Source organism: Somniosus microcephalus, chromosome 12, assembly GCF_052327205.1.
Source record: "Somniosus microcephalus isolate GS21.2 chromosome 12, FLI_Smic_1.0, whole genome shotgun sequence".
Taxonomy (NCBI): domain Eukaryota; kingdom Metazoa; phylum Chordata; class Chondrichthyes; order Squaliformes; family Somniosidae; genus Somniosus; species Somniosus microcephalus.
This window is the reverse complement of record NC_140998.1, coordinates 218,269,021-218,279,520: the sequence shown is the minus strand read 5'-3', so window position 1 is coordinate 218,279,520 and position 10,500 is coordinate 218,269,021. Positions and strand designations below refer to the sequence as shown.

At 52.7% G+C, this 10,500-nt stretch overlaps 1 protein-coding gene across 1 annotated transcript in view; it reads right to left on the bottom strand.

Annotated features, from left to right (window-relative positions):
• Positions 1-5,280: 5,280 nt before the first annotated feature.
• Positions 5,281-10,500, bottom strand: part of LOC147110130 (uncharacterized) — a 28,557-nt gene continuing 23,337 nt past the window's right edge. The window contains exon 6 of the mRNA XM_086004249.1: positions 5,281-5,530. Coding sequence (XP_085860375.1) covers positions 5,416-5,530 — 115 coding nt within the window. The 3' untranslated portion in view covers positions 5,281-5,415. The remainder of the gene's footprint in view (positions 5,531-10,500) is intronic.

Below are 10,500 nucleotides of genomic sequence, written 5' to 3'. Positions count from 1 at the left end.
TGCTTCGACGGCTGGGCGGATCACGTAAGGTACCGGTCTGGCCGTAAAAAATTTTGGGCTTGCGTTTTCTTCAATTTTAATCGTCGCTGTCATGCCTTTTAGTGTTCCGAGTCCTTGCTGGAACACTTCTTTCACGTCAGTTAGGGTCTTTGACAGTCGCCCAGGTGTGACATCGTCATCCTTTTTGTCAACCACAGTCAGTGCCTGTATGGAATGCCAATCCAGCTGTATTTTCTGGATCCATTCACGTCCCAGTAATGGTGGTCCTCCATCTTGCAATACATACAGGTCTAGTTTTGGTGTTTCCTTACCGTTATATATAACAGTCACCCTTATTTTTCCTTTGGGGTAGACTTTTTGCCCCGTGTACGTCTTCAAAATAATTTTTGTGTCTCTCAAGGGTATGTGTGAGAATAGCCGCTCGTAGTCCCGTCGGTTTATGACTGTTAGGGCTGATCCTTTGTCCAATTCCATCTTTACCTGGACTCCTGCTATCCTGAGAGTGACCCAAATGGTTCGGTGATCCTCCATTGTGATCACATTATGTAGTTTCAGACAACTCAGTTCCCTGCTTTCGGAGTCATTATCACTCTTTTGTTCGTCTGAACTATTCTCCGTCATCTTATGTACCTTCTTGTACTTTTCTTTGGTAGGTTTCTTATTGCTGGTTTTCTTTCCCGACCTGCAGACTCTTGCTATGTGTCCTACTTTTCCACACTGTCTGCACACTTTGTCTTTGAACCAGCAATCATTCTGGTCGTGTGTTGTTCTGCCGCAGCGATAGCACTTCTCTTTTCCATATGACTTTCATTTGTGCCATATTCCTGCGGTCTCTGTTGTATCTCTGCAACGCCCTGTGCTGCTGCTTCATATGACACCGCAATGCTGAAAGCCTTTTCCAGCGCAAGGTCCTTTTCAGATAAAAGCCGTTTCTGGGTTCCTTCACTTTGAAGCCCACACACAAACTCGTCCCTTAAGGTATCTGCCAGTCCCGCTCCAAACTGGCAGTGTTTCGATAGTTTGCGCAGTTCTGTTAAATAATCAGCATTGCTTTCATCCTTATGCTGGTCCGTTTGTGAAACTTGAATCTTTCTGCTATCAGCAGCGGTGTGGGGTTTAAATGTTCCTGTAGTATCATTACTATGTCTTCAAAACTTTTTTCCATTGGCTTCGTTGGGGTTACTAGATTTCGTAATAAACTATACGTCTTTGCACCCATTAAATTTAACAATACCGATGCTTTCTTGTCATCTGACACCTCATTTGCCTTGCAGTACACCTATATTCATTCGACATACGTAGTCCAATCTTCGACTTCATTGTCAAATGCGGTGATACTGCCACTCTTCGGCATTTTGGGTGTGGTTTAAAATGGCATCTCCCAATGGCTAAGAATGGCGTCTCCCGCGCTTTCCTTCCTCCCCCGCTGCTGCCAACGCCGCTCCCGGCGGCTCTCGTGGCAATGGCGGCGTCCTGTAGGTTTCGCACGCTTCTCCTGCACTGCTGCCAATGCCGCTCCCGGCGGTCCTCATGGCAATGGTGGCGTCCTGTAGGTTTCACGCGCTTCTCCTGCGCTGCTGCCAACGCCGCTCTTGGCGGTCCTCGTGGCAATGGCGGTGCCTTGCGGGTTTCTGCGCGTCTCTCTCTCCCTCTCTTCGACGCTGCTCAGCCCCTGAACACCGGCTGCGCCCTGTGCGCTCTGCCCTCTCTCTCTCCCCCGTCGATGCTGCTCGGCCCTTTGCTGTGCCGCTCGGTCGGGCTCTAGCCCGCCGCTGTCCGGGAAGGGTCTGCACAGTACCTGTTGCCAGCCCGTTTCGCTGGACCACCTCGACTGGAAAGCCAAGCCTGGCTCTCGACAGCCTCCCCCGCAATTCTCGAGTCTCTGCTGGATGACTGGGCGGTTGCCCGTGGTCGACGCCCGAGTCTCTGGCCTTGACCTCCAATCCACTGATCTCCAGGAACGAATCCCCGGGAGGTGATGCAGGGTTGCAGGTAGGTTCGAACTTGCCTTGTCGCCAATGTTGTGTCTGTGTATAAGACACAGACTGCAGGAGAAACGGTACAACAGGTGTTTACTCAACGTGGCTCACAGTGGAACTGCCTGTACAGATTACTACTCAGTGCTTTATACAGGTGTGGTCACTGCCGGTACTACAGTATACATGAGCTGTAAAAAGTAGTTCCCCCCTTAAAGGTATATAAATTACACCCTCGAGCCTGTTACACAGGAACAAGAGGAGGCCCATTCAGCCCCTCGAGCCTGTTACACAGGAACAGGAGGAGGCCCATTCAGCCCCTCGAGCCTGTTACACAGGAACAAGAGGAGGCCCATTCAGCCCCTCGAGCCTGTTACACAGGAACAGGAGGAGGCCCATTCAGCCCCTCGAGCCTGTTACACAGGAACAAGAGGAGGCCCATTCAGCCCCTCGAGCCTGTTACACAGGAACAGGAGGAGGCCCATTCAGCCCCCTTGAGCCTGTTACACAGGAACAGGAGGAGGCCCATTCGGCCCCTCGAACCTGTTACACTGGAACAGCAGGCGGCCCATTCAGCCCCTCGAGCCTGTTACACAGGAACAGGAGGAGGCCCATTCAGCCCCCTTGAGCCTGTTACACAGGAACAGGAGGAGGCCCATTCGGCCCCTCGAGCCTGTTACACAGGAACAGGAGGAGGCCCATTCAGCCCCTCGAGCCTGTTACACTGGAACAGCAGGCGGCCCATTCAGCCCCTCGAGCCTGTTACACAGGAACAGGAGGAGGCCCATTCGGCCCCTCAAGCCTGTTACACAGGAACAGGAGGAGGCCCATTCAGCCCCTCGACCCTATTACACAAGAACAGGAAGATAAGTGGGAGGTAACATTCGTGCCACAGAAGTGCCAGGCAATCTCCAACAAGCGAGAGTCTAACCACCTCCCCATGACATTCAATGGCAATACCATTGCCAAAGTCAGGAGTGTGATGGAACACTCTCCACTTGCCTGGATGAGTGCAGCTCCACCAACACTCAAGAAGCTCAACAACATCCAGGACAAAGCGGCCCGCTTGATTGGCACCCCATCCACCACCTTAAACATTCACCCCCTCCACCACCGGCGCACCGTGGCTGCAGTGTGCACCATCTACAAGATGCACTGCAGCAACTCGCCAAGGCTTCTTCGGCAGCACCTCCCAAGCCCGCCGCCTCTTCCACCTCGAAGGACAAGGGCAGCAGGCGCATGGGAACACCACCACCTCCAAGTTCCCCTCCGAGTCACACACACCATCCTGACTTGGAAATATATCGGCTGTTCCTTCATCGTCGCTGGGTCAAAATCCTGGACCTCCCTCCCTAACAGCACTGTGGGAGTACCTTCACCACACGGACTGCAGCGGTTCAAGAAGCCCCTCGAGTCTGTTCTGCCATTCAATCAGATCGCGGCTGATCTGTATCTTAACTCCATCTACCCGCCTCGGTTCCGTAACCCTTAATATTTTCACCCAACACAAATCTGTCAATCTCAGTCTTGAAATTTCCAATTGACCCCCAGCCTCAACAGCTTCTTGGGGGAGAGTGTTCCAGATTTCCACCACCCTTTGTGTGAAGAAGTGCTTCCTGACATCACCCCTGAACAGCCTGGCTCTAATTTTAAGGTTCTGCCCCCTTGTTCTGGCTTCCCTTATAAGAGAATACAATGGCGAAATAGGAAGGGATGAAATCACTGCGAGATTCGTTTTTAGATTATTTCTGCTTTTAAAAATAAACTAAAATTGAAAGACTTCCCTTTACCAACTGAAGGCCAGACTCGGTTCTCTGTTCCGAACACAATCCTCAATCGATCCTGCGGAAGTTGTAGCTCAGTGGATTCAGCGCTCTCGCTCTCTCACTCTCGCCTGAGTCAGAAGTTCATTGGGTTCAAGGCCTCACTCCAGAGACTTGAGCACATTATCCAGGCTGAGACTCGTGGTGCCACTACTGAGGGAGCGCCGCAGTGTCGGAGGGGCGGTACTGAGGGAGCACCGCAGTGTCGGAGGGGCGGTACTGAGGGAGCGCCGCACTGTCGGAGGGGCGGTACTGAGGGAGCGCCGCACTGTCGGAGGGGCGGTACTGAGGGAGCGCCGCACTGTCGGAGGGGCAGTACTGAGGGAGCGCCGCACTGTCGGAGGGGCAGTACTGAGGGAGCGCCGCACTGTCGGCGGGGCAGTACTGAGGGAGCGCCGCACTGTCGGAGGGGCAGTACTGAGGGAGCACCGCAGTGTCGGAGGGGCGGTACTGAGGGAGCGCCGCACTGTCGGAGGGCCAGTACTGAGGGAGCACCGCAGTGTCGGAGGGGCGGTACTGAGGGAGCACCGCAGTGTCGGAGGGGCGGTACTGAGGGAGCGCCGCACTGTCGGAGGGGCGGTACTGAGGGAGGGCCGCACTGTCGGAGGGGCGGTAATGAGGGAGCGCCCCACTGTCGGAGGGGCAGTACTGAGGGAGCGCCGCACTGTCGGAGGGGCGGTACTGAGGGAGCGCCGCACTGTCGGAGGGGCGGTACTGAGGGAGCACCGCAGTGTCGGAGGGGCGGTACTGAGGGAGCACCGCAGTGTCGGAGGGGCGGTACTGAGGGAGGGCCGCACTGTCGGAGGGGCGGTAATGAGGGAGCGCCGCACTGTCGGAGGGGCGGTACTGAGGGAGCGCCGCACTGTCGGAGGGGCGGTACTGAGGGAGGGCCGCACTGTCGGAGGGGCGGTAATGAGGGAGCGCCCCACTGTCGGAGGGGCGGTACTGAGGGAGCGCCGCACTGTCGGAGGGGCGGTACTGAGGGAGCACCGCAGTGTCGGAGGGGCGGTACTGAGCGAGCACCGCAGTGTCGGAGGGGCGGTACTGAGGGAGCGCCGCACTGTCGGAGGGGCGGTACTGAGGGAGCGCCGCACTGTCGGAGGGGCGGTACTGAGGGAGCGCCGTACTGTCGGAGGGGCGGTACTGAGGGAGCGCCGCTGAGGGAGCGCCGCTCTGTCGGAGGGGCGGTACCGAGGGAGCGCCGCACTGTCGGCGGGGCGGTACTGAGGGAGCACCGCACTGGAGGAGGGGCAGTACTGAGGGAGTGCCGAACTGTCGGAGGGGCGGTACTGAGGGAGCGCCGCACTGTCGGAGGGGCAGTACTGAGGGAGCGCCGCACTGTCGGAGGGGCAGTACTGAGGGAGCGCCGCACTGTGGGAGGGGCAGTAATGGTCTTGGTTCTATCCAGCCCATCCCACAGTGTGCGGCCAGGACCCTTTCACTTAAATATCACAATAACCATTGACACATTAATTTGATGCTTGTGTGTTTAATTATTATATGTAGAATTCTTTAATAAGCCGGACGCCGTCGATACAGGGGTACTTTCTCCAGTCTGGGGTTGGAGCACCTGATTTAGGCTGGGATGCGGACGGCTCCTGTCGTCGGTCCGATGGTCAATATGTCGGGACCACCTTGTCATCTTTAAGGTACCGAAATCCGACGTTGCAGCTGGCAGTGTTCTCACGAGTTTGCTTCAGCCAAAGCAAGATAATTATCAGAATCGCCGCTCTGTCAAATTGTAATAACAGGGTACAGGAGTATTATACCGGGTGTTATAAAGCTCATCATCAAGAAACTACTTATGAAATAACGCTGGACGGGCAGCTGGTGGCGCCGTCCAAGGAGTATAAATACTCGGGCGTGGGCCCAGCTTGCTCAGGGACATTTTGTAAGACAGGAACTAGTGAAGTACAACTAGACCTCCATGTTCCGAAACAAGTTGATTAAACCTTGCTTTATATTCAAACCAAGTGCGTAGTGAGTTTTATTACATCACCAGGAAAATACCAGAGGCTCATGGCCTACGCTGCATCGTATCCTATACAGAAGATAAGAACATGAGAAATAGGAGCAGGAGTCGACCATTCGGCCCCTCGAGCCTGCTCCGCCATTCAATGAGATCATGGCTGATCTTCTACCTCATCTCCACTCTCCCACCCGATCCCCGTATCCCTCGATTCCCCTCGAGTCCCAAAAAAAATCTCTCGATCTCAGCCTTGAGTATACTCAACGACTGAGCCTCCACAGCCCTCTGGGGGAGAGAATTCCAAAGATTCACCGCCCTCTGAGTGAAGAAATTCCTCCTCATCTCAGTCCTCAATGGCCGAGCCCTTATCCTAAGACTGTGACCCCTGGTTCTAGATTCCCCAGCCCAGGGGGAAACAGCCTCTCAGCATCTACCCTGTCAATCCTCCTCAGAATCTTATATGTTTCAATGAGATCATCTCTCATTCTTCTAAACTCCAGAGAGTATCGGCCCAATCTACTCAATCTCTCCTCATAGGACAACCCTCTCATCCCAGGAATCAATCTAGTGAACCTTAGCTGCACCGCCTCGAAGGCAAGTATATCCTTCCTTAGATAAGGAGACCAAAACTGTGCCCAGTACTCCAGGTGTGGTCTCACCAAGGCCCTGTATAATTGTAGCAAGACTTCCTTACTCCAGTTCTCCAGGTGTGGTCTCACCAAGGCCCTGTATAATTGTAGCAAGACTTCCTTACTCCCGTACTCCAGGTGTGGTCTCACCAAGGCCCTGTACAATTGTAGCAAGACTTCCTTACTCCAGTACTCCAGGTGTGGTCTCACCAAGGCCCTGTACAATTGTAGCAAGACTTCCTTACTCCAGTACTCCAGGTGTGGTCTCACCAAGGCCCTGTATAATTGTAGCAAGACTTCCTTACTCCTGTACTCCAGGTGTGGTCTCACCAAGGCCCTGTACAATTGTAGCAAGACTTCCTTACTCCTGTACTCCAGGTGTGGTCTCACCAAGGCCCTGTATAATTGTAGCAAGACTTCCTTACTCCAGTACACCAGGTGTGGTCTCACCAAGGCCCTGTATAATTGTAGCAAGACTTCCTTACTCCAGTACTCCAGGTGTGGTCTCACCAAGGCCCTGTATAATTGTAGCAAGACTTCCTTACTCCAGTACTCCAGGTGTGGTCTCACCAAGGCCCTGTATAATTGTAGCAAGACTTCCTTACTCCCGTACTCCAGGTGTGGTCTCACCAAGGCCCTGTATAATTGTAGCAAGACTTCCTTACTCCCGTACTCCAGGTGTGGTCTCACCAAGGCCCTGTATAATTGTAGCAAGACTTCCTTACTCCAGTACTCCAGGTGTGGTCTCACCAAGGCCCTGTACAATTGTAGCAAGACTTCCTTACTCCCGTACTCCAGGTGTGGTCTCACCAAGGCCCTGTATAATTGTAGCAAGACTTCCTTACTCCTGTACTCCAGGTGTTGTCTCACCAAGGCCCTGTATAATTGTAGCAAGACTTCCTTACTCCAGTACTCCAGGTGTGGTCTCACCAAGGCCCTGTACAATTGTAGCAAGACTTCCTTACTCCCGTACTCCAGGTGTGGTCTCACCAAGGCCCTGTACAATTGTAGCAAGACTTCCTTACTCCAGTACTCCAGGTGTGGTCTCACCAAGGCCCTGTACAATTGTAGCAAGACTTCCTTACTCCAGTACTCCAGGTGTGGTCTCACCAAGGCCCTGTATAATTGTAGCAAGACTTCGTTACTCCCGTACTCCAGGTGTGGTCTCACCAAGTCCCTGTATAATTGTAGCAAGACTTCCTTACTCCCGTACTCCAGGTGTGGTCTCACCAAGGCCCTGTATAATTGTAGCAAGACTTCCTTACTCCTGTACTCCAGGTGTGGTCTCACCAAGGCCCTGTATAATTGTAGCAAGACTTCCTTACTCCAGTACCCCAGGTGTGGTCTCACCAAAGCCCTGTATAATTGTAGCAAGATTTCCTTACTCCAGTACTCCAGGTGTGGTCTCACCAAGGCCCTGTACAATTGTAGCAAGATTTCCTTACTCCAGCACTCCAGGTGTGGTCTCACCAAGGCCCTGTATAATTGTAGCAAGACTTCCTTACTCCCGTACTCCAGGTGTGGTCTCACCAAGGCCCTGTACAATTGTAGCAAGACTTCCTTACTCCCGTACTCCAGGTGTGGTCTCACCAAGGCCCTGTATAATTGTAGCAAGACTTCCTTACTCCAGTACTCCAGGTGTGGTCTCACCAAAGCCCTGTATAATTGTAGCAAGACTTCCTTACTCCAGTACTCCAGGTGTGGTCTCACCAAGGCCCTGTATAATTGTAGCAAGACTTCCTTACTCCCGTACTCCAGGTGTGGTCTCACCAAGGCCCTGTATAATTGTAGCAAGACTTCCTTACTCCCGTACTCCAGGTGTGGTCTCACCAAGGCCCTGTATAATTGTAGCAAGACTTCCTTACTCCTGTACTCCAGGTGTGGTCTCACCAAGGCCCTGTATAATTGTAGCAAGACTTCCTTACTCCAGTACTCCAGGTGTGGTCTCACCCAGACCCTGTACAATTGTAGCAAGACTTCCTTACTCCAGTACTCCAGGTGTGGTCTCACCAAGGCCCTGTATAATTGTAGCAAGACTTCCTTACTCCAGTACTCCAGGTGTGGTCTCACCAAGGCCCTGTATAATTGTAGCAAGACTTCCTTACTCCCGTACTCCAGGTGTGGTCTCACCAAGGCCCTGTACAATTGTAGCAAGACTTCCTTACTCCCGTACTCCAGGTGTGGTCTCACCAAGGCCCTGTATAATTGTAGCAAGACTTCCTTACTCCCGTACTCCAGGTGTGGTCTCACCAAGGCCCTGTATAATTGTAGCAAGACTTCCTTACTCCCGTACTCCAGGTGTGGTCTCACCAAGGCCCTGTATAATTGTAGCAAGACTTCCTTACTCCAGTACTCCAGGTGTGGTCTCACCAAGGCCCTGTATAATTGCAGCAAGACTTCCTTACTCCCGTACTCCAGGTGTGGTCTCACCAAGGCCCTGTATAATTGTAGCAAGACTTCCTTACTCCCGTACTCCAGGTGTGGTCTCACCAAGGCCCTGTATAATTGTAGCAAGACTTCCTTACTCCCGTACTCCAGGTGTGGTCTCACCAAGGCCCTGTATAATTGTAGCAAGACTTCCTTACTCCAGTACTCCAGGTGTGGTCTCACCAAGGCCCTGTATAATTGTAGCAAGACTTCCTTACTCCCGTACTCCAGGTGTGGTCTCACCAAGGCCCTGTATAATTGTAGCAAGACTTCCTTACTCCAGTACTCCAGGTGTGGTCTCACCAAGGCCCTGTATAATTGTAGCAAGACTTCCTTACTCCTGTACCCCAGGTGTGGTCTCACCAAGGCCCTGTATAATTGTAGCAAGACTTCCTTACTCCCGTACTCCAGGTGTGGTCTCACCAAGGCCCTGTATAATTGTAGCAAGACTTCCTTACTCCCGTACTCCAGGTGTGGCCTCACCAAGGCCCTGTATAATTGTAGCAAGACTTCCTTACTCCAGTACTCCAGGTGTGGTCTCACCAAGGCCCTGTATAATTGTAGCAAGACTTCCTTACTCCAGTACTCCAGGTGTGGTCTCACGAAGGCCCTGTACAATTGTAGCAAGACTTCCTTACTCCAGTACTCCAGGTGTGGTCCCACCAAGGCCCTGTACAATTGTAGCAAGACTTCCTTACTCCTGTACTCCAGGTGTGGTCTCACCAAGGCCCTGTACAATTGTAGCAAGACTTCCTTACTCCAGTACTCCAGGTGTGGTCTCACCAAGGCCCTGTATAATTGTAGCAAGACTTCCTTACTCCCGTACTCCAGGTGTGGTCTCACCAAGGCCCTGTACAATTGTAGCAAGACTTCCTTACTCCAGTACTCCCGGTGTGGTCTCACCAAGGCCCTGTACAATTGGAGCAAGACTTCCTTACTCCTGTACTCCAGGTGTGGTCTCACCAAGGCCCTGTATAATTGGAGCAAGACTTCCTTACTCCAGTACTCCAGGTGTGGTCTCACCAAGGCCCTGTACAATTGTAGCAAGACTTCCTTACTCCAGTACTCCAGGTGTGGTCTCACCAAGGCCCTGTACAATTGGAGCAAGACTTCCTTTCTCCTGTACTCCAGGTGTGGTCTCACCAAGGCCCTGTACAATTGTAGCAAGACTTCCTTACTCCAGTACTCCAGGTGTGGTCTCACCAAGGCCCTGTATAATTGTAGCAAGACTTCCTTACTCCAGTACTTCAGGTGTGGTCTCACCAAGGCCCTGTATAATTGTAGCAAGACTTCCTTACTCCAGTACCCCAGGTGTGGTCTCACCAAAGCCCTGTATAATTGTAGCAAGATTTCCTTACTCCAGTACTCCAGGTGTGGTCTCACCAAGGCCCTGTACAATTGTAGCAAGATTTCCTTACTCCAGCACTCCAGGTGTGGTCTCACCAAGGCCCTGTATAATTGTAGCAAGACTTCCTTACTCCCGTACTCCAGGTGTGGTCTCACCAAGGCCCTGTACAATTGTAGCAAGACTTCCTTACTCCCGTACTCCAGGTGTGGTCTCACCAAGGCCCTGTATAATTGTAGCAAGACTTCCTTACTCCAGTACTCCAGGTGTGGTCTCACCAAAGCCCTGTATAATTGTAGCAAGACTTCCTTACTCCCGTACTCCAGGTGTG